Source organism: Dendrobates tinctorius, unplaced genomic scaffold (genome assembly GCF_039654945.1).
Source record: "Dendrobates tinctorius isolate UK_male_01 unplaced genomic scaffold, ASM3965494v1 ptg000114l, whole genome shotgun sequence".
Lineage (NCBI taxonomy): Eukaryota > Metazoa > Chordata > Amphibia > Anura > Dendrobatidae > Dendrobates > Dendrobates tinctorius.
This window is the reverse complement of record NW_027361782.1, coordinates 2,908,244-2,936,121: the sequence shown is the minus strand read 5'-3', so window position 1 is coordinate 2,936,121 and position 27,878 is coordinate 2,908,244. Positions and strand designations below refer to the sequence as shown.

Sequence of the window (27,878 nt, the reverse complement as noted above, 5' to 3'; positions counted from 1 at the left end):
TGTACTTTACTCAGCACAATCCTGATCACAGGTTCCCTTTAACAGAATATCTAGCATTAAAGGTATATTCTCAAGTTCTTCAGTGGATAAAATTGCAAAGTGCTAATAAAAATGTATTATTATTATTATTAATCCTCTCCATTCCCAGGAATGCAGGGATCTTTCATTGTCCTGTTACATGGCAGACATGGCCAGGAGACCAGACCAGAGCGGCGATCAGTGGTTTCCTAAGCATTTAGAGCAACGCTTACAAGTTCTTTGCTTTCCAGTTTGTAGATGCTGTGAAGCTGCCGGGTGATTGCTCAGTGTTGCTGCACTCCTCGGATGCAGCCAAGGTACAGCATTTAGAGCTACATTCCAGATTCTTCAGTTTCAGAGCTGAAATCTCTCAGTCATAACACAGTGTGCCATGCTGCGCTGAGTGTTTCCCTAATATCCTGTGTCCCAGTGTTGGACTGGGGTGCTAAGGGCCCACCAGTAACATTGACTTTGGGGGCCCTCTTTTCACCTGCATACAAATATTACACTAACCTCTTCCACAAATGTACCTATATCTCTCTATAATAGACTGGGTAGTTTGGTTAACGAATGATGAGATGCTGTTTTTTTCCGTACAGAGTGAATCAAGTGAATTATGCCAAGTACTGTCCATACAGTGGGGTTGGGGGCCCAGATCTGCACAGGGGCCCACCGGGGGATTTCCCTGTTACCCTATGGGCCAGTCCGAGCCTGCTGTGCCCCCTAGGTCTCGTCTTATGGAAAAACTCAAGGATAAATTAAGTAAACTCTGAAAATCACCTCTGATTGCTGCTGCCAGTGATCGTGTCATTAGCCGCAGTCAAAGCGGTGTCTTCCATAGTCATATTGTTAACTAGAAATCGCCTGGACCAGAGTCTTCTCTGCACACAAAACGCAGGAATGAGCTGCACAGCGTAATAAAGCTTAGAATTAGCGAGAGCTCCGAGGGAAGCCCCGCGGTGGCCGCGGCACCATCTATATATTTTCTTGCTGAACTACATTTACAGAGAAATCTCGACAGGTCTCTGAAGCATTTTAATTGATAAAATTATATCATCCGGAGCCATGCAGTCTGGAGACGTCTCTGATGAGTTCTTTGAAAGCTTTGCCTCTGTCCATTTGAAGCTTAACTCTTCTGGCTGCAGTCAATACCGGAGCAGCGCGAAGTACCCACCTGCTGCGATACACGGGGGGCACCAGAGAGCAAGCGCAGAGGTGGAGGAGGTGGCATTAGCAATCTTCATGTGTTAACTTTTTCTATTGGTGAGGAAATTAGAGGAGAACTCCACAGCTAGGGAAGGGGGAGAGAAAAGCAAGAGGAGGAGATTCATGAACGAAGAGTGATGGATGAACACAGAACTTAAGCACATGCTAAAAGGGAAGAAAGAAATGTTTATACAATGGAAAGAAGAGGCATATCTAAAGAAGAATATAATGCTGTCTGGAGAACCTGCAGGGAACAAATCAGATTAGCTAAAGCTGACAATGAATTGAGGCTTGCAAGAGTCGTCAAAAGCAATAATAAAGGATTTTGGGGAAATGTCAAAAGTAAAAGAAAAGTCAAAGATGCTATAGGATTTTTACAGGATGAAAATTATGAAATGGTAAGACAGGATGTTGAGAAGGCCGAACTTTTAAATTCCTATTATACATCTGTTTTCTCTCAGAAAGGAAATGCAACATCAACTGTTCTTCACTGTCCTATTAAGGGAATAGAAGAATCCAGGATATCTATAGACAGAAAGATAGTGAGGAAACACTTAGCTAAGCTAAATGAATTCAAGTCTCCAGGTCCAGATGAATTACACCCCAGAGTGCTGAAGGAGAGAACAGAAGAAATTTTTGAACCCCTCTCCATAATCTTTGAAAATTCTTGGAGAACAGAAGTCCCAGAAGACTGGAGAAGAGCAAATGTTGTTCCTATCTTCAAAAAGGGGAAGAAGGTGGACCCAGTCAACTATAGGCCGGTGAGTCTGACTTCTATACAAGGAAAGATCTTTGAACAAATTATTAAACAACATTTATGTAAGTACCTGGATAAGAATGAAGTGATTAAACAGAGTCAGCATGGGTTTGTAACTAATAAGTCATGTCAGACTAACTTAATTTCCTTCTATGACAGAATCACTGATTGGGTGGATCAGGGAAATGCTGTAGATATAGTATATCTTGACTTCAGCAAAGCATTTGACAAAGTATCTCACACAATCCTTATTGAAAAAATGACTAAGTATGGAATGGACAAGGCAACTGTTAGGTGGATTCATAACTGGCTTAGTGATCGGACCCAAAGAGTGGTCGTAAATGGCTGCACATCCAGTTGGAAGAATGTCTCAACTGGGGTACCACAGGGCTCTGTCCTGGGCCCCGTATTGTTCAACATCTTTATCAACGATTTAGATGAAGGAATTGAGGGTAAACTGATTAAATTTGCTGATGACACAAAGCTAGGAGGGATAGCTAATACTAGAGAAGAGAGAGAAAGGATTCAAAAAGATATAAATAAATTGGAGCAGTGGGCAGCAAATAACAGAATGGTTTTTAACAGGGAAAAATGCAAAGTACTACATCTGGGCAATAAAAATGAAAAAAGCATATACAGAATGGGAGGATAGGGCTAAGCAACAGCTCATGTGAAAAAGACTTGGGTATACTAATAGATCACAGACTGAATATGAGTCAACAGTGTGATGCAGCAGCAAAAAAGGCAAATGCAATTCTAGGATGTATTAACAGAAGCATACAGTCTACATCACGTGAAGTCATTATTGCCCTCTACTCCTCTTTGGTCAAACCTCATCTGGAATACTGTGTCCAGTTTTGGGTGCCACATTTTAAAAAAGACATCAACAAACTGGAGCAAGTTCAAAAATGAGCGACCAGAATGGTGACCAGTCTGCAAACCCTGTCTTATGAGGAAAGGTTGCAGGATTTGGGAATGTTTAGCTTGCAAAAGAGAAGACTTAGAGGAGACTTAATAGCTGTCAACAAATATCTCAAGGGCTGTCACATTGCAGAAGGATCATCTTTATTCTCATTTGCACAAGGAAAGACTAGAAGCAATGGGATGAAACTGAATGGGAGGAGACACAGATTAGATATTAGAAAAAACTTTTTGACATTTAGAGTGATCAATGAGTGGAACAGGCTGCCACGAGAGGTGGTGAGTTCTCCTTCAATAGAAGTCTTCAAACAGAGGCTGGACAGACATCTGTCTGGGATGATTTAGCGAATCCTGCTAGGGGGTTGGACTAGATGGCCCAGGAGGTCCCTTCCAACTCTACGATTCTATGAAGAGCCCAATGGGGAGAGACCTCAGTAGATGACATCAGTGGGGAAGCAGAGACCCCATTAGGGACCCAACTGAGTGGCCCATCGCTCTTATGGTTGGGATAACAGATGAATGAGGCATCAGGTAACAGCGAAACTGACAATAAGACCTGAAGCAGCAAACGGGGAATCATCTCCATTCAGGGATAGATTCATCATCTCTGGTATTAGGAAACATATTAGTGCAGAGCAGGAGAAGTGTCGCCTACCTCCGCATCCTCCTCACCTTGTATGAACCTGGAAGACTCAGAATTATCTATCATCTATTTTCTATCTACCATATCTATTATCTATCACCTATTAAATATCTATTATCTGTCTATTATCTATTATCATGCATTGTGAGGCAGTGAGAGGGATTATATGCTGAGAACAGTATGTATTCCCCAGGATACGCATAGAAACATATTAAGGCCGCTGGAGTGCATTGCAGTCATAGATAGAGCTGTGGTTGCAGTGCAGAATAAAAGTAAGTTTGGTCTTGGACAAGCTATTTGCCCAAGGCAGATCTAAGAAAACCCAGCATAGGCTTTTATTTTTGGAATGAACTACAGGATGGTAGTGGGGCTGTGCGCTTCTTCCAGCTGGGTCTTACAAGTGGTCCATAGCTACAGAATCCATTTAAAAACCCTTCAGCAAAAGATGGGTGTTTCAGTCTTGGTTTGCAAACTGCGCAGAAGGTGGCTCTGAAACATACGGCGTGTGCGAAATAACAAGGAGCCAAAAGAAGCAAAAACACCTGGCACTCCTCAGTGTGACACGGCGGTGCAGTCACCCATGGCAACAGTCTCAGATACGGATTGTCTTGATGCTCCGGCTGCGATCCGGAGGATGCCACTTGTTTTCCACTTGTGAGTTCCTTTTGGACATTAAAGACATTTGCTGTGAACTCTGATCTGGTCCATGCCTAGCTGTTGCACTGCAATCCCGCTGCACTACAGTATCTATTATATATCTACATATTATCTGTCATCTATTATCTACCCATTATCAATTATCTGTTATTATCTATTATCTATCTATCATATATTATCTATTATTATCTATTATCTACCTATTATCAATGTATCATTATCTATTACCTATCTATCATCTATTATCTATCTATCTATCTATCTATTATTATCTATCATCTATTATCTATAATCTATTATCTGTTTATTATCTATCTATTATTATCTATTTATTACCTATCTATTATCTATGATCTATTGTCCATCTCTAGGTTTGCGCTCATGCTAGTGCACATGATACGTTCTATATTCTTGTGTTTCAGGTTTTTCCAATTTGCATCTGATTTGTCAGAAAACACTCGGTAAATAATTCCTTCTCGAGCTGATTTACATATTAATTGTAAAATATAGAAATCCCAGCCCGGCTACATTTCAATTTCTTAAATATCACCATTTTAATAACTGCATCTAAATAATTACGAGCTTCTGTGTTTTACTGAGAAAAGCTATGAATTATTACTGGGCTTTGAGAAAACAATCAGGCAAATCCAGAACCAAATAAACAGTAAGTGCGATAATATTTGGATTCTTACAAGTCGCTGCGCAGCTCGCCCCCTACTGGCCTCAGACAGTATCACTGTGCACAGAATCCTCTCACAGATCATCTTGTTTCAATCAAGTGTTTTTCCATTAGAGGAATTAATATTATTGCAATCTAAGGGGCTTGTACAGTCCAAAGCAACCACCACTCGCATCCTTGTTGCTCCTGGAAGGAAAGTGAAGCTTATTCATAAACCACATATATCTTTGTCCTACATGTACACCAGAGATGTCCTAATCCATTCGGCACTATTCGTTACTCACACGAATAGCCCGGTATTCGCGACCCGCCCAGCATGTTTGGAGGATTATTTGCAGCCAATCACAGTAATGGCGGCACCATCTTCGGTGTGGCATTACTGTGATTGGCTGCTCGAACACCTGGTGTTTTTTGCGCTGCCATGTGCATTACAGCGCGGCAAACACAGCAGCTTCTGATTGGCGGTGAAATCATCCCCACTGGTCAGAGAGCCACGATTTTCACTCTGTCAAAAGAGAGCGTGAGTGCTCAGCTGTGATCGGCGGTATAAAATTTACCTCCGGTCACTGGTGTCAGCTGATGGGACTACAGCTCCCATCAGCCGACGACAGCTGCCGCTAATATCAGCGAGAGCAGGATCGGCTGATGGGCATATTCATTAGCAGCGACTGTGCTGTTAATAAATAATGAAAAAAAAAAAACCTGCGTGGGTTCCCCTGAATTTGTGATAACCAGCCAAGCAAAACTCACAGCTGCAACCCCCAGCTCTAAGCTCCAGCAAGGCTAGTTATCAAGAGTAGAGGGGTCTCCACGCTGTATTTTTTAATTATTTAAATAAATAATTTTAAAACGGCATGAGGTCCCCCCCCCATTTTTGACAACAATTCTTGCTTAAACAGACAACTGGGGGCTGGTACTCTCAGACTGGTAAGGCTGGCGCTTTGCCCGGCTCTTCCCACTTGTCCTGTGGTGGTGGCAAGTGGGGATCATAATTGTGGGGTTGATATCACCTTTGTATTGTCAGGTGACATCAAGCCTGTGGCTTAGTAACGGAGAGGTGTCTACAACCCCTGGCAAAAATTATGGAATCACCAGCCTTGGAGGATGTTCATTCAGTTGTTTAATTTTGTAGAAAAAAAGCAGATCACAGACAATGGCACAAAACGAAAGTCGATTCAAATGGCAACTTTCTGGCTTTAAGAAACACTAAAAGAAATCAAGAACAAAAAATGTGGTAGTCAGTAATGGTTAGTTTTTTAAACCAAGCATAGGGAAAAAATTATGGAATCACTCAATTCTGAGGAAAAAATTATGGAATCATGAAATACAAACAAACAAAAAAACACAACTACTGCTACTATAAGTACTATAATACTGCCCTATGTACAAGAAAATAACTACTATAATACTGCCCTATGTATATTAATATAACTACTATAATACTGCACCCTATGTACAAGAATTTAACTACTATATTACTGCCCCTATGTACAAGAATATAACTACTATAATTCTGCTCCTATGTACAAGAATATATCTACTATAATTCTGCTCCTATGTACAAGAATATAACTACTATAATACTGCTCCTATGTACAAGAATATAACTACTATAATACTGCTCCTATGTACAAGAATATAACTACTATAATACTGCCCTTTATGTACAGGAATTTTACTACTATAACACTGCTCCTATGTACAAGAATATAACTACTATAATACTGCTCCTATGTACAAGAATATAACTACTATAATACTGCTCCTATGTACAAGAATATAACTACTATAATACTGCTCCTATGTACAAGAATATAACTACTATAATACTGCTCCTATGTACAAGAATATAACTAATATAATACTGCTCCTATGTACAAGAATATAACTACTATAATACTGCCCCTATGTACAAGAATATAACTACTATAATACTGCCCGTATGTACAAGAATATAACTACTCTAACACTGCCATCTACTGTATGAATAAAGAAATACTAATTAATACTTAAAAATGTATATCATTTCCTTTACATCTTCATTCCTGTGGTCAGCACGTTGGGTCAGTGGTTAGTACTGTTTCTTTGCAGTGCTAGGGACCTGGGTTTAAATTCCATTAGAGGGGGCTGTCCGGCTCCAAATTAATAAGTCTGCAGTCCATCTGTGTGTCACTCTTTGGCTGCAGACTTATGACTCTCCCCAGGACACACACTGAGAACTGCAGGGATTTGCTGGTTTCTGAGAAGGGATCGAAGGGTACGTATGCTTTCTACAGACTACCGGCCAGAGGCCATCCAGTGGCCTGCGTCCTCTATTAGGCCATGTCCACTGCACGGCGCAACACTTGTCGGTGCGCAGCGTTAACTAATGGATTTGCACCATGAATCACGTGAGTTTGTATGTGTCACGATTACTTTCTAACATGACACTTGAGTACACTCTGGCTGGAAATGTGCCACGTGGTGAGGGCTGCACACTTCACTGTGGCCCAGAAGGCTGGCTGTTTGGTTTAAGAATTCTTCATGATCCTGAAGAAAAAAGCAAATAAATCTCTGGAATGTAAGATGGAAAGATGACGCAACATGGAAGGAGTCGGAGGAGAAAGGAGTGGTACAAGGAGGGGAAGGGACAAATATAGATACCGTTCCCACGCTACCGGGACTGGTTTCTGTCAAGATATAATCCCATTAACAGACCGGGCTTGTAGTCAATGAGGACCTGGTGGCAGTCCTACCAGGCTGGCGAAGCGCTGTATCACTGGTGCTAGTGAAAGAGGCCTGTCAGGGTTGTGGGTGAGTGGGGAGCCACATCAGTGTCTGCGTGGGCCACATTCTCTTACGTGCCTCCCTGGACCAGTGTGGACATGGAGTGTTGGTAAAACTATGCCAAACTGACCTTACGTGTTCCTAGGGGGTGTGGAACATTGTGTTGGTGGAAGTGAGGAGACCGTACCACGTGGTCTCAGTGACGTCAGGTGGGGCTGAGCAGAGCGGCGCATCACATTCCACTTATTAAATAGCACCATCCTATTCCATAGCAGTGTACAGAAGGTGGATAATCCCAAGGAGGAGCCCAGGAGATGCACTGCGCTTCTCCCAGCAGCTTTTCTGTTACTTGCTCCGGTCCTGACCTTGCGCTGAGGAGTCATTGCTCACATGTCTGTAATCAGGAGACTTAGAGCTGAGCGCTGCGGCTCGTTATTAATTCGTTACTAATAATTCTGCGGTTTTCTGCCGTTATCGGATTTTCCTTACATTCACTTGATTTCACTCAACAATCAATAAACTTTGTGTAATTGACCCTAAGTGATGTAATTATAGGAAAAAAAGTACATGCAAAATGGAGACACGAGCCGTTCCCGAGACTTAATTGTGGGAAATTGCTAACAGAGGTTTCAGAATCAACACATTAAGGCCGAAACAAGAAATCCTACAACTTCTAATATTCCTCAGGTTTCAGTTCTCAGAAATTCTCAAGATCTCTGCTTGAAATTACTGCAGTAGCGCTAATTTGCTGAAATGTGATGAGTGAAACACAACAGAGACAAATCATGTGAATGCTATGAGGACACATGACAAGGAGCAACCCTGCATCAAACTCTTCCCACAGTCATAGTATGAGCCTAGTACTCCTCCAAAGTAAAGATTACTGCATTATTACAGTATCAATAGGCAAATCATCTGTATAAATAATGTTACAGGGAGCTCCCCCTAGTGGTGGCTGCAGACAGGATCTTATGCATCTCTGTATACAGGGAGCTCCCCCTAGTGGTGACTGCAGACAGGATCTTATCATGTATCTCTGTATACAAGGAGCTCCCCCTAGTGGTGGCTGCAGACAGGATCTTATCATATATCTCTGTATACAGGGAGCCCCCCTAGTGGTGGCTACAGACAGGATCTTATCATGTATCTCTATATCCAGGCAGCTCCCCCTAGTGGTGGCTGCAGACAGGATCTTATCATGCATCTCTGTATACAGGGAGCTGCGCCTAGTGGTGGCTGCAGACAGGATCATATCATGTATGTATACAGGGAGCTCCCCCTAGTGGTGGCTGCAGACAGGATCTTATCATGTATCTCTGTATACAGGGAGCTCCCCCTAGTGGAGGCTGCAATCAGGATCTTATGTATCTCTATATACAGGAAGCTGCCCCCTGGTAATGGATACAGACAGGATCTTATCATGTATCTCTGTATACAGGGAGCTCCCGCTAGTGGTGGCACCAGACAGGATCTTATCATGTATATCTGTATACAGGGAGCTCCCCTTAGTGGTGGCTGCAGACAGAATATTATCATGTACCTCTATTTGCAGGGAGCTCCCCCTAGTGGTGACTGCAGACAGGATCTTATCATGTATCTCTGTATACAGGGTGCTCCCCCTAGTGGAGGCACCAGGCTGGATCTTATCATGTATCTCTGTACATAGGAAGCTCCCCCTAGTGGTGGCTGCAGACAGAATCTTATCATGTACCTCTGTATACAGGAAGCTCCCTCTAGTGATGACTGCAAACAGGATCTTATCATGTATCTCTATATTCAGGGAGCTCTCCCTAGTAATGAATACAGACAGGATCTTATCATGTATCTCTGTATACAGGGAGCTCCCCTTAGTGGTGGATCAAGGTTGGATCTTATGTATCTCTGTATACAGGGAGCTTCCCCTAATGGTGACTCCAACCGGATCTTATAATGTATCTCAGTATACAGGGAGCTAGCTCTAGTGGAGGCTGCAAATAGGATCTTATCATGAATCTCTATATACATGAAGCTCCCCCTAGTAATGAATACAGACAGGATCTTATCATGTATCTCTGTATACAGGGAGCTCCCCCTAGTGGTGGCTGCAGGCATAATCTTATCATGTATCTCTATATACAGGGATCTCCCCTTAGTGGTGGCTGCAGACAGGATCTTATCATGTATCTCTGTATACAGAGAGCTCCCCCTAGTAATGGCACCAGACAGGATCTTACCATGTAACTCTGTATACAGGGAGCTACCCCTAGTGGTAGTTGCAGACAGAATCTTGTCATGTATCTCTGTATACAGGGAGCTACCCCTACTGGGGCTACAGACAGGATCGTATCATGTATCTCTGTAAACAGGGAGCAGCCCTAGTGGTGATTACAGACAGGATCTTATTTTATGTATCTCTGTATACAGAAAGCTCCACCTAGTAGTGAGTGCAGAGAGGATCTTATCATGTATTTCTGTATACAGGGAGCTCCCCCTAGTGGTGACTGCAGACAGAATTGTATCATGTATCTCTGAATACAGGGAGCTCCCCCTAGTGGTGGCTGAAGGCTGGACCTTATGTATCTCTGTATACAGGGAGCTCCCCATAGTGGTGGCAGCAGGCTGGATCTTATCATGTACCTCTGTATACAGGCAACTCCCCCTAGTGATGACTGCAAACAGGATCTTATCATGTATCTCTATATTCAGGGAGCTCTCCCTAGTAATGAATACAGACAGGATCTTATCATATATCTCTGTATACAGGGAGCTCCCCCTAGTAGTGACTGCAGAGAGGATCTTATCATGGCTCTCTGTATACAGGGAGATCCCCCAAGTAGTGATTGCAGACAGAATCATATCATGTATCTCTGTATACAGGGAGCTCCCTCTAGTGGTGGCTGCAGGCTGAATCTTATGTATTTGTGTATACATGGAGCTACTACCCCTAGTGGTGGTTGCAGACAAGATCTTATCATGTATCTCTGTATACAGGGAGCTCCCTCTATTGGTGGCTTCAGAAAGGATCTTATAATCTATCTCTGTATACAGAGAGCTCCCCCTAGTGGTGGCTGCAGGCTGTATCTCATCATAGATCTCTGTATACAGACACACTGCCCACCTATGGGGGTGGTTACAGCTACATAATGTGTCCAGGGTTTGCGTCACATGGTTCAGAGTGTATGGACTTGAATGGTCAGTGTGTAAGGTCCTGGATGGCCTGTGTATTGGAAGATCCCTGGAGTAGGATCGGATTCCTGAAAAGCACATGGTGAGGCCATGGACCTAGAGACCTGTGTGTTGGAAGGTCCAAGGAGTGGACTTGCTGAAGAGCAAATGGAGAAGCCGTGTATGTGCAAAGTCTGTGACAGCACTGTGTTGGGGGAGCTACCGTCCTTCTGAGAATCTGGACTGTCGGGAGCTCCCTGGTCACAAAGACGGTGATTCCAGTAAGGCAGCTTCTCCAGGAGAGAGGACTGACAGGAGTCAGCGTGTGGAGCATTAGCTCTAGGAAGGTGACTCCAGAAAGGGGGGTTATAATAACGGCAGAGAAGTATCTGCCATTGGAACAGACTGTCTGTTTATTATGTTCCTTTTTCTTTTTAAACATCTTTTTATTGGTTTTAACACAAATAACAATGTTACATAAAACGATGTGTTACAAGCTATAGAGTACTTCATAGTCATCCTTCAGTTATATTGCTTGGTAAGAGAAATTAAAGAAATATGATGTACTATTCCGTGATCACAGTTACCTCAATGAGAATTATGGTTATCTCCCAAAAACTTTGAAACTTAACACAAATATCATTAGGAAGGATGTCATAGCTATAAATATCAATCTGTCCACCTTATATAAATGAGAATAGGTAGTTCAAATAGATAAAGAAGAGAAGAAAAGTAAAGGGGGTAGGGATGGAGGGGTAGGGGAATGCCCCCCGAGAAGGAAGGTTGGTTTTGGCGGTTAAATTTTTCTGCTTCAAGAGACCTGTTAGTGGACCGTTATCTTCAGATAAAAGTGCAAATCATCAACTAATTTATGAGATTTACTGTTGGCCTAATAACTCCAGGTATTCATCATTATCTCTGAATAATTTCCATGGGGCCCAGGTCACCTTGAATTTATCTTGTGTAAAATGTGTGTAAGCTATTATCTCTTCTATATAATATAGCTGATCGACTTCATATATCCAATCTGATAAGTTCGGACAACTCTGGGACAGCCAATGCAAAGGCATGAGTAATTTGGCCGCAGCTATCAGAAGCATTAAGAGGGATTTGTATATTTTGACCAATTCAGAAAAATAAGTTTCGGAGATGGAGAATTTGAAAGCTTATAAATTTTAGGTTTTTTTTTCAACACACTTTTCCAGAATGTCTGGATCTTATTGCATGACCACCACATGTGTAAGAACGTTCCCATTTCTCTAGAGCATCTCCAACAGGTTGAGGATGTGCTAGGATACCATAGATGTGTCGCCACTGGGGTGGTGTACCATCTGGTAACAATCTTGTATGAGTTTTCTTGAACTCTCACACACCCGGATGGACCATGCAAATTTTTATAAATATGTTCCACCTCCCAGTCTTGCAGTTTGATACCCAGTTCTTTTTCCCAATTTGATATGAAAGCCCGTTTAGCAGGGATTGAGCTAGACAAGAGCATCTGGTATAGCTTAGCCACTACACCTCTTGGCTGTTTGTGTTGAGTTAACAATGTTTCGAAGGCCGGTAACTTCCTGAATGGGACTCCAGTTTGTAAATAGGATCTTATGGATTTTTTGAGCCCGTTGTAGTGAAGAAAATTTATATGGTAGTGTGGAAATTTATTTTGTAGAATTCTTAATTTTGGAATTATCCAACTAGAGACCTGGTAGATCCATTACTCTGGCTAAGGGTGACGGGAGTGGCATTAATGAGAGGGAATGTTTTATCCAGGTCTGAAGCAAATTTTTAGATATTGCATTAGAGATTTCCAAATTGTGGACAAATTCCTTAGATGCATGGAGTATGGTGGAAATTGGAACTGGCACTGACTCATCTGCAATCGTTGTCCAAAGCTTGTGCTTATGACCTCTCATCCAATCAACTATTAGAGATAAAGTCGCCGAGGTATGATATTTCTGTGGGGCAGGAGTCCCCATGTCCCCCTTAATTTTAGGGAGTGAGAATATATTATAGCTAAGTCTGGGTTTTGAGCCCCTCCAGATGTATTTCCCGAAAATGGAGCGCACTTTTTGAAAGAATGTGTCAGAAATCTTAATAGGTAACATTCTTGATATGTAGCTGAACTTAGGTAATATGAAGCCTTTTATAAGGTTTTTGCGGCCCATCCAGGAAACAAAAGGCGCTCTCCACATCTTAATCAAATCTAAAGTAGAGTTAAGTAGGGGTACATAGTTGAGTGAAAATAGTGAGGGCCAACGTGGGCTTAATTTGATTCCTAACGGTGTTTATTATGTTCCATTGATATATGTAATTAACTGTTCGGCATGCGGTCACCCACGGTAATGGGACGAAGTGAGAAGTCCAGCGTGTTTAGTGACTGCAAGTTAAAGCCGTATATTATGAAGTGCTACTATGGACTATGTGAGGTCTGTGATGTGTAAACATGGCCTACAGTGATTTATGAGTGGAATAATAAACCACATAGACTGTTTAAGTGGAAAAATATTCCTGTGTGCCTTAAATCCCGCAGCCAAGTGAGTGTCACCCAATACATTCAGTAGGCGCTGTCTTACACTATATACAGGAAGCTCCCCCTAGTAATGAACACACAGGATCTTATCATGTATCTCTGTATACATAAAGCTCCTCCTAGTAGTGACTGCAGGCTGGATCTTATGTATCTATGTATACAGGAAGCTCCCCCTAGTGGTGGCTGCAGACAGAATCTTATCATGTATCTCTGTATACAGGGAGCTCCCCCTAGTAATGAATATATACATGATCGTATCATGTATCTCCGTATACAGGGAGCACGCCCTAGTAGTGTCTGCAGGCTGGGTCTTATGTATCTCTGCATACAGGGAGATCCCTCTAGTGGTGGTTGCAGACAGGATCTTATCATGTATCTCTGTATACAGGGAGCTCCCCCTAGTAGTGACTGCAGAGAGGATCTTATCATGGCTCTCTGTATACAGGGAGCTCCCCCTAGTAGTGACTGCAGAGAGGATCTTATCATGGCTATCTGTATACAGGGAGATCCCCCAAGTAGTGACTGCAGACAGAATCATATCATGTATCTCTGTATACAGGGAGCTCCCTCTAGTGGTGGCTGCAGGCTGGATCTTATGTATTTGTGTACACAGGGAGCTACCCCTAGTGGTGGCTGCAGACAGGATCTTATCATGTATCTCTGTATACAGGGAGCTCCCTCTATTGGTGGCTTCAGTCAGGATCTTATAATCTATCTCTGTATACAGAGAGCTCCCCCTAGTGGTGGCTGCAGGCTGGATCTCATCATAGATCTCTGTATACAGGGAGCTCCCTCTAGTGGTGACTGCAGACAGTATCTTATCATGTATCTCTGTATACAGGGAGCTCCCCCTAGTGGTGTCTGCAGACAGAATCTTATCATGTATCTCTGTATACAGGGAGCTCCCCCTAGTAGTGACTGCAGAGAGGATCTTATCATGGCTCTCTGTATACAGGGAGATCCCCCAAGTAGTGACTGCAGACAGAATCGTATCATGTATCTCTGTATACAGGGAGCTCCCCCTAGTGGTGGCTTCAGACATGATATTATCATGTATCTCTGTATACAGGGAGCTCCCTCTAGTGATGGCTGCAGGCTGGATCATATGTATTTGTGTATACAGGGAGCTCCCCCTAGTGGTGGCTGCAGACAGGATCTTATCATGTATCTCTGTATACAGGGAGCTCCCTCTAGTGGTGGCTGCAGGCTGGATCTTATGTATTTGTGTATACAGGGAGCTACCCCTAGTGGTGGTTGCAGGCTTGATCTTAAGTATCTGTGCATACAGGGAGTTCCCTTTTCTGTGCTCTTTGTATTGGAGGAATAACAGAAGTAGTCTACACTACTCTGCGCTCAGAGGCAATGAATATACTGTGCACGCAGGGTAATGTACGCCAGTTGTATATTGATCAGAGCGTGTGTATTTGTGTATACAGGGAGCTCCCCCTAGTGGTGGCTGCAGACAGGATCTTATCATGTATCTCTGTATACAGGGAGCTCCCTCTAGTGGTGGCTGCAGGCTGGATCTTATGTATTTGTGTATACAGGGAGCTACCCCTAGTGGTGGTTGCAGGCTTGATCTTAAGTATCTGTGCATACAGGGAGTTCCCTTTTCTGTGCTCTTTGTATTGGAGGAATAACAGAAGTAGTCTACACTACTCTGCGCTCAGAGGCAATGAATATACTGTGCACGCAGGGTAATGTACGCCAGTTGTATATTGATCAGAGCGTGTGACTCTTTGGATGCACATCGCTGCTCACCTGTCTAGAGAGGTTCATAAACGCAATCGTTCATCCCGGTAGAATGAGGGCGCACATACAGCACTGATAGGACACTGGGCTTCTGGCAAGGGGTCACCTACTTTTTACTAGAGGGGCCCAGTCCCTGAACCATCAGTAATATCAGCCTGGAGTTATCTTACTGCCTTGTGTTCTCAGGGCTGGAAAACTTTCTACATAATGGGCTGTGACTCCATGACCGTTCTAATAATACTGTGGTGAGTCCGCCACAATACCGGCGAAACAGAGCGTCAACTTCCGAATAGCAGAGCAGTGTGGCGGCCAATCAGGACTTGGCACTAGGAGATCGGGGGACTTAGGGGTCACATGTTAACATTGGGGTCAGAAGAAGGGTTCCCATCATCTCTTACCTGACAGGGTTGCTGGTCAGAGAGACTCTCAGCGACTCCAGACAGTTGTGCAGTTTCTCGTCTGCTATGCCAGAGCGCAGTTCGTGCACGTACTCCTGGGAGGACAGGGTGCACTCATGCTTGTTGTTCTTCAGGCCGCCCTATGGAGGAAAGGAGGACACATGGTCAGGACGTGGGAGACGGATTAAATGTTTCAGCTCCAAATCTCTGCCATCAGTCACTATGACCGCCACTGATTGCAAACGTGCATAATGTGGCTACCAGGCCAAGCTCTCACAGCAGCCAACATCATTTACAAAATGTCAGCTTGCTGTCAGTGAACAGACTCATCAATGTTCACAAATAGAGTCGAAAACCTGTCACTAATCATAAAGGATTGCTCATTTCTTAACAGAAAGCTGATACACTGCAGTCGTGCTCACAGCTGAGGATATGTCACAATGTATCACAGGAGCAGCGCAGCTTTGTTTCCTGTAAATGACTTCATGCCCTGACATGCAATGTGGAAAAAGGGACCGCAGTGTATGGCGATATGTATGGCACTTTAAGGGACTGGGATGATGTAGCGATATTACTCTGGCATTATATGGCAGTATTACCCTGGCACTTTGTGGCAGTTTTACCCTGGCATTATGTGGAACTATTACCCTGGCATTATGTGGAACTATTACCCTGGCATTATGTCGCAGTATTACCCTGCCATTAGGTGGCAGTATTACCCTGGCACAAAGCAGCTGTATGACCCCGGCGTTATGTAGCAGTATTACCCCGACACTATGTGGCAGTATTACCCTGAAATAATTTGGAATTTATACCTAGACTGTATTACCATGGCATTATGTGGCAATATCACCTTGGCAGTAAATAGCAGTATTACCCTGGCACTATGTGGCAGTACTACCCTGGCACTATGTGCCAGTATTACCCTGGCAGTATGTGGCAGTTATATCTTGGCACTATGTAGCAGTATTACCCCAGCACTATGTGGCAGCTTTACTCTGGCACTATATGGAAGTCATAACTAGACGTTATTACCATGGCATTCTGTGGCAATATCACATTGGCAGTAAGTAGCAGTATTACCCTGGCACACTATGTAGCAGTATTACCTTGGCAGTAAGTAGCAGTAATACCCTGGCACTCTGTAGAAATATTACCTCAGCACTATGTGGCAGTATTATTCTGGCACTATATGGAAGTATGACTTAAGCTAAATTCACATATACAACTATAATAATGCCTGTTGGGGGCTATTTTTTGCTTGTAACCACAGATAAGTCAGCCCATAAGATTGACCATGTAGCACCACAGGTGAATGGCGTAACTTGGAGGTAATATCAGAGTGGAATGAATGTAATATTATCATCGGATGCTCTGCATTATCCTGCGGCGCCTGAGAAATAAACATAGAATATAAAATGCACTGAGGATTACGAAGTCTCCTCCACAGCCCGGACATGAAGGATGACTATGAAAGCCCTGATCCGTCATAAAGCCTCTGTGTAATCAGTAGTTTACCCCGGAGACTCCAGGAGTCCTCTCTGGCTCTGGAGACCTCTCTAATTCCGCAGCCTTACACCACAATTCCTTCTGTATCAAAGTCAATGATCCAAAGAAACAAGGAAAAAAGTCATGTTACTTGAAAGAAGAATCCATGAGCGACTTGAAGCCATCGCCCTGCGGCCGGGCAGGGATACCGGGTACAAGCAACAGTACCAAAACCTCTTAGTCTAATCATTTCCTGCTATTAATATGACACCAATACATTCTGCAACGCTGTACATAGAGGTAAACCGCACATCAGTCCGCATCCCGATGATTTACTGATACAATGTCCAGTTATGAGGAAGCTGAATCGTCATGGGTTTAGCATCACAGATCGCCCATAAATGTACAAAGTCCACAAAAACTGGATGCTATATGGCAGCCGTGGCCAGTAATTGTAGGGGAGCCGTGACCGGTAGACGTAGGGGAGTCCGTGGCCAGTAATTGTAGTGGAGCTGTGGCCAGTAATTGTAGGGGAGCCGTGGCCGGTAACTGTAGGGGAGGCATGGTCGCTAGACATATGGGAGCCTTGGTCAGTAATTGTAGGGGAGCCATGGCTGGTAGATGTAGAGGAGCCATGATGAGTAATTGTAGGGGAGCCATGGCTGGTAGACGTAGAGGAGCCATGGTCAGTAATTGTAGGTGAGCCTTGGCCTGCAACGGTAGGGGAGATGTGGCTGGTAACAGTAAAGGAGCCGTGGCTGTTGACAGTAGGGGAGCGCCAGTGCCCGTACCTGCAGGGAAGCCGTGGCCCGTAACTGGAGGGGGAACCGTGGTCGGTAACTGGAAGGGGAGCCGTGGCCGGAAATTGGAAGGGGTGCCATGGCCAGTAACTGGAGGTGGAGCCGTGGTCGGTAACTGGAGGGGGAGCCGTGGCCGTTAACTGGAGGGGGAACTGTGGCTGCAATTATGGACGAGCAGTGTATGGCAGTAATAGTGGCACTATAGCTGGCACCGATTGGTGGCCTTTGGCATTTAGGAGGTGGCGTGGATGACATTTATTGGACAGCAGCAGGTAAAATTTAGAGGGACAGAAGGCTGATCTGTATCAGGGCAGTGGTTGACATTTACTGGGTGGGGAAAGGCAGTAACTGGTACATATCGGGGGCTGTATATGGTATATATCGGGGGCTGTAGCTGGTATTTATGGGAGGCAGTGACTGGTCCATATCAGGGCACTATAGCTGGTATTTATGGGGGACAGTGGTTGGTACATATCGGGGGGCTGTGGCTGGTATATACCGGGGGATTATAGCTGGAATTTATGGGAGGCAGTGGCTGGTACATATCGGGGGGCTGTCGCTGGTATATACCGGGGGCTGCAGCTGGTATTTATGGGAAGCCGTGGCTGGTACATATCGGGGGCTGTAGCTGGTATTTATGGGAGTCAGTGACTGGTACATATCAGGGGGCTGTAGCTGGTATTTATGGGAGACAGTGACTGGTCCATATCATGGCACTGTAGCTGGTATTTATGGGGGGCAGTGGCTGGTACATATCGGGGACTGTAGCTGGTATTTATGGGGCAGAGGCTGGTATATATTGGGGCCTGTAGCTGGTATTTATGGGAGGCAGTGACTGGTACACATCAGGGGCTGTAGCTGGTATTTATGGGGCAGTGGCTGGTACATACTGGGGGCTGTAGCTGGTATTTATAGGAGGCAGTGGCTGGTACATATCGGGGGCTGTAGCTGGTAATAATCGGGGGCTGTAGTTGGTATTTATGGGAGGCAGTGGCTGGTACATATCGGGGGCTGTAGCTGGCATTTATGGGGTAGCAGTAGATGGTACATATCGGGGGCTGTGGCTGGTATATATCGGGTGCTGTAGCTGGTATTTATGGGAGGCAGTGGCTGGCACATATCAGGGGCTGTAGCTGGCATTTATGGGGTAGCAGTGGCTGGTACATATTGGGGGCTGTAGCAGTGGCTGGTATTTTTGATTACCAGGGGTCTTTCCTCCGATAAGAGACAGGACTACTCTGATGATTCCCTTGTCTTATAAAACGGCTTCGAGTTCTCACGTATTGTGTAATAAATTATTTAGGTTATGTACAAGTTTCCAGACTCCAGCGATAAAAGTGTGAGTAATTTATTAATAAGATTCGAGACATGTATGACAGCGAAATAAAGATGCTGTCGTCACTGTCAGCCTGGCACCAATGTCACATCAGGAGGCATCTGCTGAAGACAGAGCAAAAGTGACAATGATATAGAGGATGGGGCTGGGATCCGGGTGTATATAGAGGAGGGGGCCGGGATACCGGTGTATACAGAGAAGGGGGCTGGGATACGGGTGTATATATAGAGGAGGGGGCTGGGATACAGGTGGACATAGAGGATAGGGTCGGGATACGGGTGTATACAGAGCGGGGTGCCAGGTACCGGGTGTATACAGAGAAGTAGGCCAGGATCCTAGTGTAAATAGGAGAGGGGGCCGGGATACTGGTGTATATAGGAGAGGGGGCCAGGATACCGGTGTATGTAGAGGAGGGTGCCAGTATCAAGGTGTATACAGAGGAGTGGGACGTGATCTGGGTGTATGTAAGGGGTGTACCGGGATCGTGTGATGGTCACCCTTTTACCACATGTATATATGCTGTCTTGTATGTACAGTGGGGAAAAAAAGTATTTAGTCAGTCAGCAATAGTGCAAGTTCCACCACTTAAAAAGATGAGAGGCGTCTGTAATTTACATCATAGGTAGACCTCAACTATGGGAGACAAACTGAGAAAAAAAATCCAGAAAATCACATTGTCTGTTTTTTTTTCATTTTATTTGCATATTATGGTGGAAAATAAGTATTTGGTCAGAAACAAAATTTCATCTCAATACTTTGTGATATATCCTTTGTTGGCAATGACAGAGGTCAAACGTTTTCTGTAAGTCTTCACAAGGTTGCCACACACTGTTGTTGGTATGTTGGCCCATTCCTCCATGCAGATCTCCTCTAGAGCAGTGATGTTTTTGGCTTTTCGCTTGGCAACACGGACTTTCAACTCCCTCCAAAGGTTTTCTATAGGGTTGAGATCTGGAGACTGGCTAGGCCACTCCAGGACCTTGAAATGCTTCTTACGAAGCCACTCCTTCGTTGCCCTGGCGGTGTGCTTTGGATCATTGTCATGTTGAAAGACCCAGCCACGTTTCATCTTCAATGCCCTTGCTGATGGAAGGAGGTTTGCACTCAAAATCTCATGATACATGGCCCCATTCATTCTTTCATGTACCCGGATCAGTCGTCCTGGCCCCTTTGCAGAGAAACAGCCCCAAAGCATGATGTTTCCACCACCATGCTTTACAGTAGGTATGGTGTTTGATGGATGCAACTCAGTATTCTTTTTCCTCCAAACACGACAAGTTGTGTTTCTACCAAACAGTTCCAGTTTGGTTTCATCAGACCATAGGACATTCTCCCAAAACTCCTCTGGATCATCCAAATGCTCTCTAGCAAACTTCAGACGGGCCCGGACATGTACAGGCTTAAGCAGTGGGACACGTCTGGCACTGCAGGATCTGAGTCCATGGTGGCGTAGTGTGTTACTTATGGTAGGCCTTGTTACATTGGTCCCAGCTCTCTGCAGTTCATTCACTAGGTCCCCCCTGCGTGGTTCTGGGATTTTTGCTCACCGTTCTTGTGATCATTCTGACCCCACGGGGTGGGATTTTGCGTGGAGCACCAGATCGAGGGAGATTACCAGTGGTCTTGTATGTCTTCCATTTTCTAATTATTGCTCCCACAGTTGATTTCTTCACTCCAAGCTGGTTGGCTATTGCAGATTCAGTCTTCCCAGCCTGGTGCAGGGCTACAATTTTGTTTCTGGTGTCATTTGACAGCTCTTTGGTCTTCACCATAGTGGAGTTTGGAGTCAGACTGTTTGAGGGTGTGCACAGGTGTCTTTTTATACTGATAACAAGTTTAAACAGGTGCCATTACTACAGGTAATGAGTGGAGGAAAGAGGAGACTCTTAAAGAAGAAGTTACAGGTCTGTGAGAGCCAGAAATCTTGATTGCTTGTTTCTGACCAAATACTTATTTTCCACCATAATATGCAAATAAAATGAAAAAAAAACAGACAATGTGATTTTCTGGATTTTTTTTTCTCAGTTTGTCTCCCATAGTTGAGGTCTACCTATGATGTAAATTACAGACGCCTCTCATCTTTTTAAGTGGTGGAACTTGCACTATTGCTGACTGACTAAATACTTTTTTGCCCCACTGTATATGGCTGCTGTATTGATTACTGTATTTTATCTAGTGCTATTATTTGTAACATAGGGAAAGCGTAGTACCTTAGTCAGTCACTAGATGGGTACATGACACCTTAGTGTATATAGTTAACTATAGGAGGAGTTAACTGGGGATAAGGCAGGAACAGTTTCCTGGGTAGATTCAGAGGGGCTAGGGAGCCCATACAGCTCAGGTGGGCTTGGAGCCCGAGCTACCCAGTAGCTCCGCAATGTTTAAGTGTGAAGCCCAGCCATCCAGGGCCCAGCGGGCCAGAAGTACAGCCCAAGCAACAGTGTGACAGCAGTGATAGAGCAGAGGCTAAAACAACAGTCACAACAGTATGGGGGCGCTGGTGGCTCTACAATGTGGCAATTCACTGCATGGGAAGATGCCCTCATGTTTGGGGCAACATGGACGAGGGAACACCTAAGCGTGGTGAGTCTGAACAGGGATGACGCTGCGTTACCACAAGAAGCGGTACGACCCGGGCACATACTGAAGGCCGTAGTAAGGAGTGCAGGGAAAGTAGAAAATGTGGACTGTATGGAACCCTATGCTGATGTTGTATCTGACAAGGATGTGCTGCGACAAGGAACAAGTAAAGTTCTACGTTTTAAGGTGCATCTGGACTGTGTCTCTGTTTGTGCGCAATCGTATGGAAAGGGTCTACAGCAGCTCAGATGAGACCCAGAAGGTGAAGAGAGGCAAGTAAGCTGATTAAAGGACGTTCCTTGTATGTGAAGGGAGACCAGGGCGAGCAAGACCAGATTCTCTCAGCCACGACTACGGCCCTGGCGCTCCCTCACATGTATATAAAGGAGGGGGCTGGGATTCGGGTGTATATAAAGGAGGAGGCCGGGATCCGGGTATATATAGAGGAAGTGGCCGGGATCCAGGTGTATATAGAGGAGGTGGCCGGAATCCGGGTGCATACAGAGGAGAGGGCCGGGATCCTGATGCATATAGAGGAGGGGGCCGGAATCCGGGTGTAAATGGAGAGGGCTGGGATCTGGGTGTATATAGTGGAGGGGGCCTGGTTCCGGGTGTTTATAGAAGATGTATAAGGAGCTGGACAATCACAATTTCCCCCAACACTGAACTCCCTTTAATTTGGATAATTTACAACCTTTCTGCTGTTTGCAATAAATCAATGAAACAAGAAAGTCAATCACTGACCACGACTAATAAAGCAAATCCCCCACAAGATTCCCCTTTGACTGACTCCTGCAGTCTCAGGATTATTCCCTCCTTCATGAGCAGCATCTACAGTCATGGCCAAAAGTTTTGAGAATGACACAAATATTAATTTTTACAAAGTCTACTGCTTCATTTTTTCTAATGGCAATTTGCATATACTCCAGAATGTTATAAAGAGTGATCAGCTTAACAGCAATTACTTGCAAAGTCAATATTTGCCTAGAAAATTAACTTTATCCCCCAAAACACATTTCAACATCATTGCAGCCCTACCTTAAAAGGACCAGCTAACATCGTTTCAGTGATTGCTCCATTAATACAGGTGTGGGTGTTGATGAGGACAGGGCTGGAGATCAATCTGTCATGATTAAGTAAGAATGACACCACTGGACACTTTAAAAGGAGGCTGGTGCTTGGCATCATTGTTTCTCTTCTGTTATCCATGGTTATCTCTAAAGAAACACGTGCAGTCATCATTGCACTGCACAAAAATGGCCTAACAGGGAAGAGTATCGCAGCTAGAAAGATTGCACCTCAGTCAACAATCTATCGCATCATCAAGAACTTCAAGGAGAGAGGTTCCCTTGTTGCTAAAAAGGCTCCAGGGCGCCCAAGAAAGACCAGCAAGCGCCAGGACCGTCTCTTAAAAGTGTTTCAGCTGCGGGATCGGGCTACCAGCAGTGCAGAGCTTGCTCAGAAATGGCAGCAGGCAGGTGTGAGTGCATCTGCACGCACTGTGAGGCGGAGACTCTTGGAGCAAGGCCTGGTCTCAAGGAGGGCAGCAAAGAAGCCACTTCTCTCCAGAAAAAACATCATGGACAGACTAATATTCTGCAAGAGGTACAGGGAGTGGACTGCTGAGGACTGGGGTAAAGTCATTTTCTCTGATGAATCCCCTTTTCGATTGTTTGGGACATCTGGAAAACGGCTTATTTGGAGAAGACCAGGTGAGCGCTACCACCAGTCTTGTCTCATGCCAACTGTCAAGCATCCTGAAACCGATCATGTGTGGGGTTGCTTCTCAGCCAAGGGAATGGGCTCTCTCAGTCTTGCCTAAAAACACAGCCATGAATAAAGAATGGTACCAGAATGTCCTCCAAGAGCAACTTCTCCCAACCGCCCAAGAGCAGTTTGGCGATCAACAATGCCTTTTTCAACATGATGGAGCACCTTGCCATAAAGCAAAGGTGATAACTAAATGGCTCAGGGAACAAAACAGAGATTTTGGGACCATGGCCTGGAAACTCCCCAGATCTTAAGCCCATTGAGAACTTGTGGTCAATCATCAAGAGACGGGTGGACAAACAAAAACCTTCAAATTCAGACAAAATAAAAGCATTGATTTTGCAAGAATGGACTGCTATCAGTCAGGATTTGATCCAGAAGTTGATTGAGAGCATGCCAGGGAGAATTGCTGAGGTCCTGAAGAAGGGTCAACACTGCAAATATTGACTTGCTGCATTAACTCATTCTAACTGTCAATATAACCTTTTGCTACTCATAATATGATTGCAATTATATTTCTGTATGTGATAAAAACATCTGACAAACACACATAAAAACCAGAGGCCAGCAGATCATGTGAAAATATAATATTTGTGTCATTCTCAAAACTTTTGGCCATGACTGTATAGTACTCCGTAGAAAACTCTGGCTGTTATAACCTGCTGCAGATGTGATCTATAACCAGACATCAGCGTCTGGCAGCGTTTCTGAGGGATCTTATCCCAGTCATCATGGGCAATGGCCACCAGGACACTAATTCTTGGGTTTCCTGCTGCATGATATGAACAAGTTACTACATTTTGAATACAGCTTCGGATGTGGCTGGAGGATGAAATATTGAGTTTTGCTTTACTAAAGCCTCAGGATCTTTGTGGACAGGGTCAATCCAGGGTAGGGTCACTGTGTACGGGGTTCCTACAGGGCAGGGTCTATTTGTTTGGAATCCTTCCAGGGCAGATCACTGTGTGCGGGTTCCCTAAAGGGCAAGGTCCCTCCAGAACAGGTCTGTGTGTGTGGAGTCTTTCCAGGGCAGGGTCACTACATTGCAGGTGTGTGCGCGGGGTCCCTTCAGGGCAGTTTCTATGTGTGCAAGTTCCCTCCAGGGCAGGTTCTATGTGTATAGGTTCTCCCCACGGCAGGGTGTATGTGTGCGGGGTCCCTCCAGGTCAGGGACTGTGTGTGGGTTCCCTCCTGGACAGGGTTTATGGGTGCAGAGTCCTTTCAGGGCAAGGTCAATATGTGCGAGTTCCCTCCAGGGCTATGTCTGTGTGTGGGTTCCCCCCACGGAAGGATGTGTGTGTGGGGTCCCTCAAGGGCAGGGTCTATGTGTGCAAGGTCACGTAAGGGCAGGGTCTAAGTATGCGGGCTCCCATCAGGGCAGGGTCTATGTGTGCGGGGTCCCTTCAGGGCAGGCAGGGGTTACCTTTTCTGCTGTTTGTGGAGCAGCATTGCTGACGAGATGCCACAATAATTACATTTGCTTTTATCCGCGATGTGACAGTAACACACATTACACGCCACACTTTCTGCCAAAAATCATTTCATAAACACATTTAAATTAGAAAGATAGGAACAATTATACAATCAGCTCCATCCAGGAGTGAAACTTCTCCCAGATCTGGCAGCTCCTCCCGCAGAAACAGAAGAGAAAGGAAAGCAGAATCCAGCGGGAGATCTCAGCCCCGATGGAAAATCAACAATCAGAACAAGAGAAAAACTTCTGTAAAGTCCAAAATTAGAGAAAAGTATGGAACTTGCTGGGGCAGGGGCCTCGACTCTCCGAGACTACACACAATCTTCCTGGGGTTTGATGAGACGGTGGGAACGTGTGGAGGGAATGTGATGTGGATACGTGCAGTGGGAACATACGCAGGGAAGGTGTGGGGGGAATGTGTGTGGGGGGACATGCGGGGGGAAGGGGCGGAGGGTAACGAAGGAAGGGAACGTGCATGGGGAACGTAGGCAGGGAAAGTGTGGGGGGAACATGCGGGGAGGAAACGTGCAAGAGGAAGGTGCAAATGGGGAACGTGTGGGGGGAACGAGGGGGAACTTGTGAGAGGGACGTGCATCGGGAACGTGTGGCAGGAATGTGCAGCGGGAACATGCGTCAGAAATGCGTCGAGGGACCGTGTGACAAGAATATGTGGTGTGAAAAAGCAGCGGGAATGTGTGGCAAGAATGTGTGCCGTGAACATGCAGCGGAAATGTGCGGCGTGAACGTGCAGCAGGACATACGGCAGGAATGTGTGGAGGGAACGTGTGGCAGGAATGTGTGGCGTGAACATGCGGCAGGAATACGTGGATGGAATGTGTGGCATGTACGTGAAGGGGGAACGTGCGGCAGAAATGTGTGGAGAGAACATGGCAGGAATGTGTGGTGTAAATGTGCAGCGGGAATGTGCAGAACGATTGGGAGGGAACGTGTGGAATTAATGTTGGGAGGAAACGTATGGCAGGAATGCGCGGATGGAATGTGCGGCAGGAATGTGGGGAGGGAACATGAAGGGGGAACGTGCGAAGTGAATGTGTGGCGTGAACGTGCGGCGTGAATGTGCGGCGTGAACGTGCGGCGTGAATGTGCGGCGTGAACGTGTGGAGAGAAAGGAGTGCCTGCCAGGGGAGTGGGGATACTCGGTACCGGGCCGCTTCTTAAAGGGATGTGTCACGGCAACTGTGACCCGGTCCATGGCCCTGGGCGTCCAATAAAAGGGGGATATTTACAAGGGATAAAGTTTATGGAGTTTATATTAAAGTGTTCATGACGCCACTTGTTGTTTCTGGTCAGAGGTGACCAGCGCTGCAGAGTAGATCCTCTGGGACTGGTGATGATGCAGCAGAGTTGGAATAGCTCTCCACAGGAAGAGCTTTGTCCCAGGGCAGTTGTGATAGAAAAGATGTTGTATTTGATGATAGATGTAGCAGCGTTGGATAAGTGACGCAGAAATAATTAGAGGACACAGCTGGGTGCAGTTCCAAATGTTTTACTCACAGTTCTTGTGTACACAGGTGCTGACTTGGTGCTGCATCCTCCAAGTGATGGGTTCAGCATACTCCCAGGTAGATCAGGATTCACCTTCCCAGGACTCCCTTCCGTGTGTGCCTTTCCTGGCCGTCTCACTGTTCTGGTTCCTACTCCTCTTCCTACCCAACACCTCACAGTCAGTGTCCCAGGCCAGCAACCGCAGATCTTGTCGGGCAACGTCATCTCTGCGTCCCCTTGCTCCCTTATGGCTGCCTTTCCGGAGAAGATAACTGTGGCTTGTGGCTGAGGTACTTATAGGTGCCTCTGCCTCTGGCGTCCCAGCCGAGTCTGATGATTATTCAACTGGTCTAGGGGGCCGGTATCCCACTGCAACCTGATCCTTCCACCCAACATTAGTCGGCGTGGAACGAGTCCCACGGGCAGTGTAGCCACTGCGCCGTGCCTCTAGGATCCCTTCCCTCTTTGGGTCACCCTCCCAGGGCCGTGGGGTACTTGGTACCGGGCCTGTGTCAGGGGGATGTGTCACAGCAGCAGTAACCCGGTCCGAGGCCCTGGGCGCCCAAAAATCAATGGAAGTTTGTAATGTAGTTTAAGTGGAATGGAATAGTTCGTGACACCACCTGTGGTGCTCGGCAAGGGAGGTGTTAAGCCGACGCTGCATACGGATCCTCTGGGGCTGATGGTGTGTTGTAGCATAGATGGTGTAGCTCCCCACAGGTGAAGCTGTAGCCCCAGGGCCGTGTAGTTGTTCTCTCTCTTATGGAAGCTTAGGTTTCAGTTCTACGTCTTTCTCCTTTTCCTTTCCCGTGCCAGCTGGCTCAGATCACTGAGGGAACTGCAGCACTCCTTCCTCCATCCCTTCTTCCAGGGACCCTCACTCCTGTCTGAGTGACTTCCTACCCGACTGACCTTCTGTCAGACTGACCTGTCATCCTACACTTTCCCACTCTTTTATGTATCTTAACTCCACCCACCTCCCAGCACATCCAGTGTTCCAAGCAGGGAACCACCAAAGGTGCTCTGCTACTCTCTAAGCACTGAGCCGCAATGTGGTTGTGCAGAACTACCCTGTTGTGTGGGGTGCGAGTGTTGGAGTGTGGAAAGGAGTTCCCACCTTACTTGGACGGTGGGGCACTACACCTTAGGAGAAGGTGCAGTACCTCTGTGGCGACCGAGCCTCAGGGGCGCCACATCCTCAGGGAGCTTCCTTCTGTTTCTTCCTTCAGACTTTCTAGAGAGCTGCTTGTCAGCATGTCTGCTCCCTTTAACTTCCCCTTCAGTCTCTCCTCTGACTAACTCTCTTCTCCTGCTCTCATCCTACTAGCTCCACCCTCCTCTCAAAACCCTTTACTACCCAAGCAGGGTTGAGATCATCCTCCCGTAGGGTACATCCAGGGTGCCCTGCTGCTATAGGGTATGTGCTGGGTGCAGGTGTTAGAGTCCTGACTCC

At 45.6% G+C, this 27,878-nt stretch overlaps 1 protein-coding gene across 7 annotated transcripts in view; it reads right to left on the bottom strand.

Annotated features, from left to right (window-relative positions):
- DIAPH2 (diaphanous related formin 2) overlaps window positions 1-27,878 on the bottom strand; it is a 1,634,550-nt gene that overhangs the window by 1,372,875 nt on the left and 233,797 nt on the right. For all 7 annotated transcript variants that reach the window (XM_073589842.1, XM_073589844.1, XM_073589848.1 and 4 more), the window contains one exon: window positions 15,472-15,611. In XM_073589842.1, coding sequence (XP_073445943.1) covers window positions 15,472-15,611 — 140 coding nt within the window. The remainder of the gene's footprint in view (window positions 1-15,471; window positions 15,612-27,878) is intronic.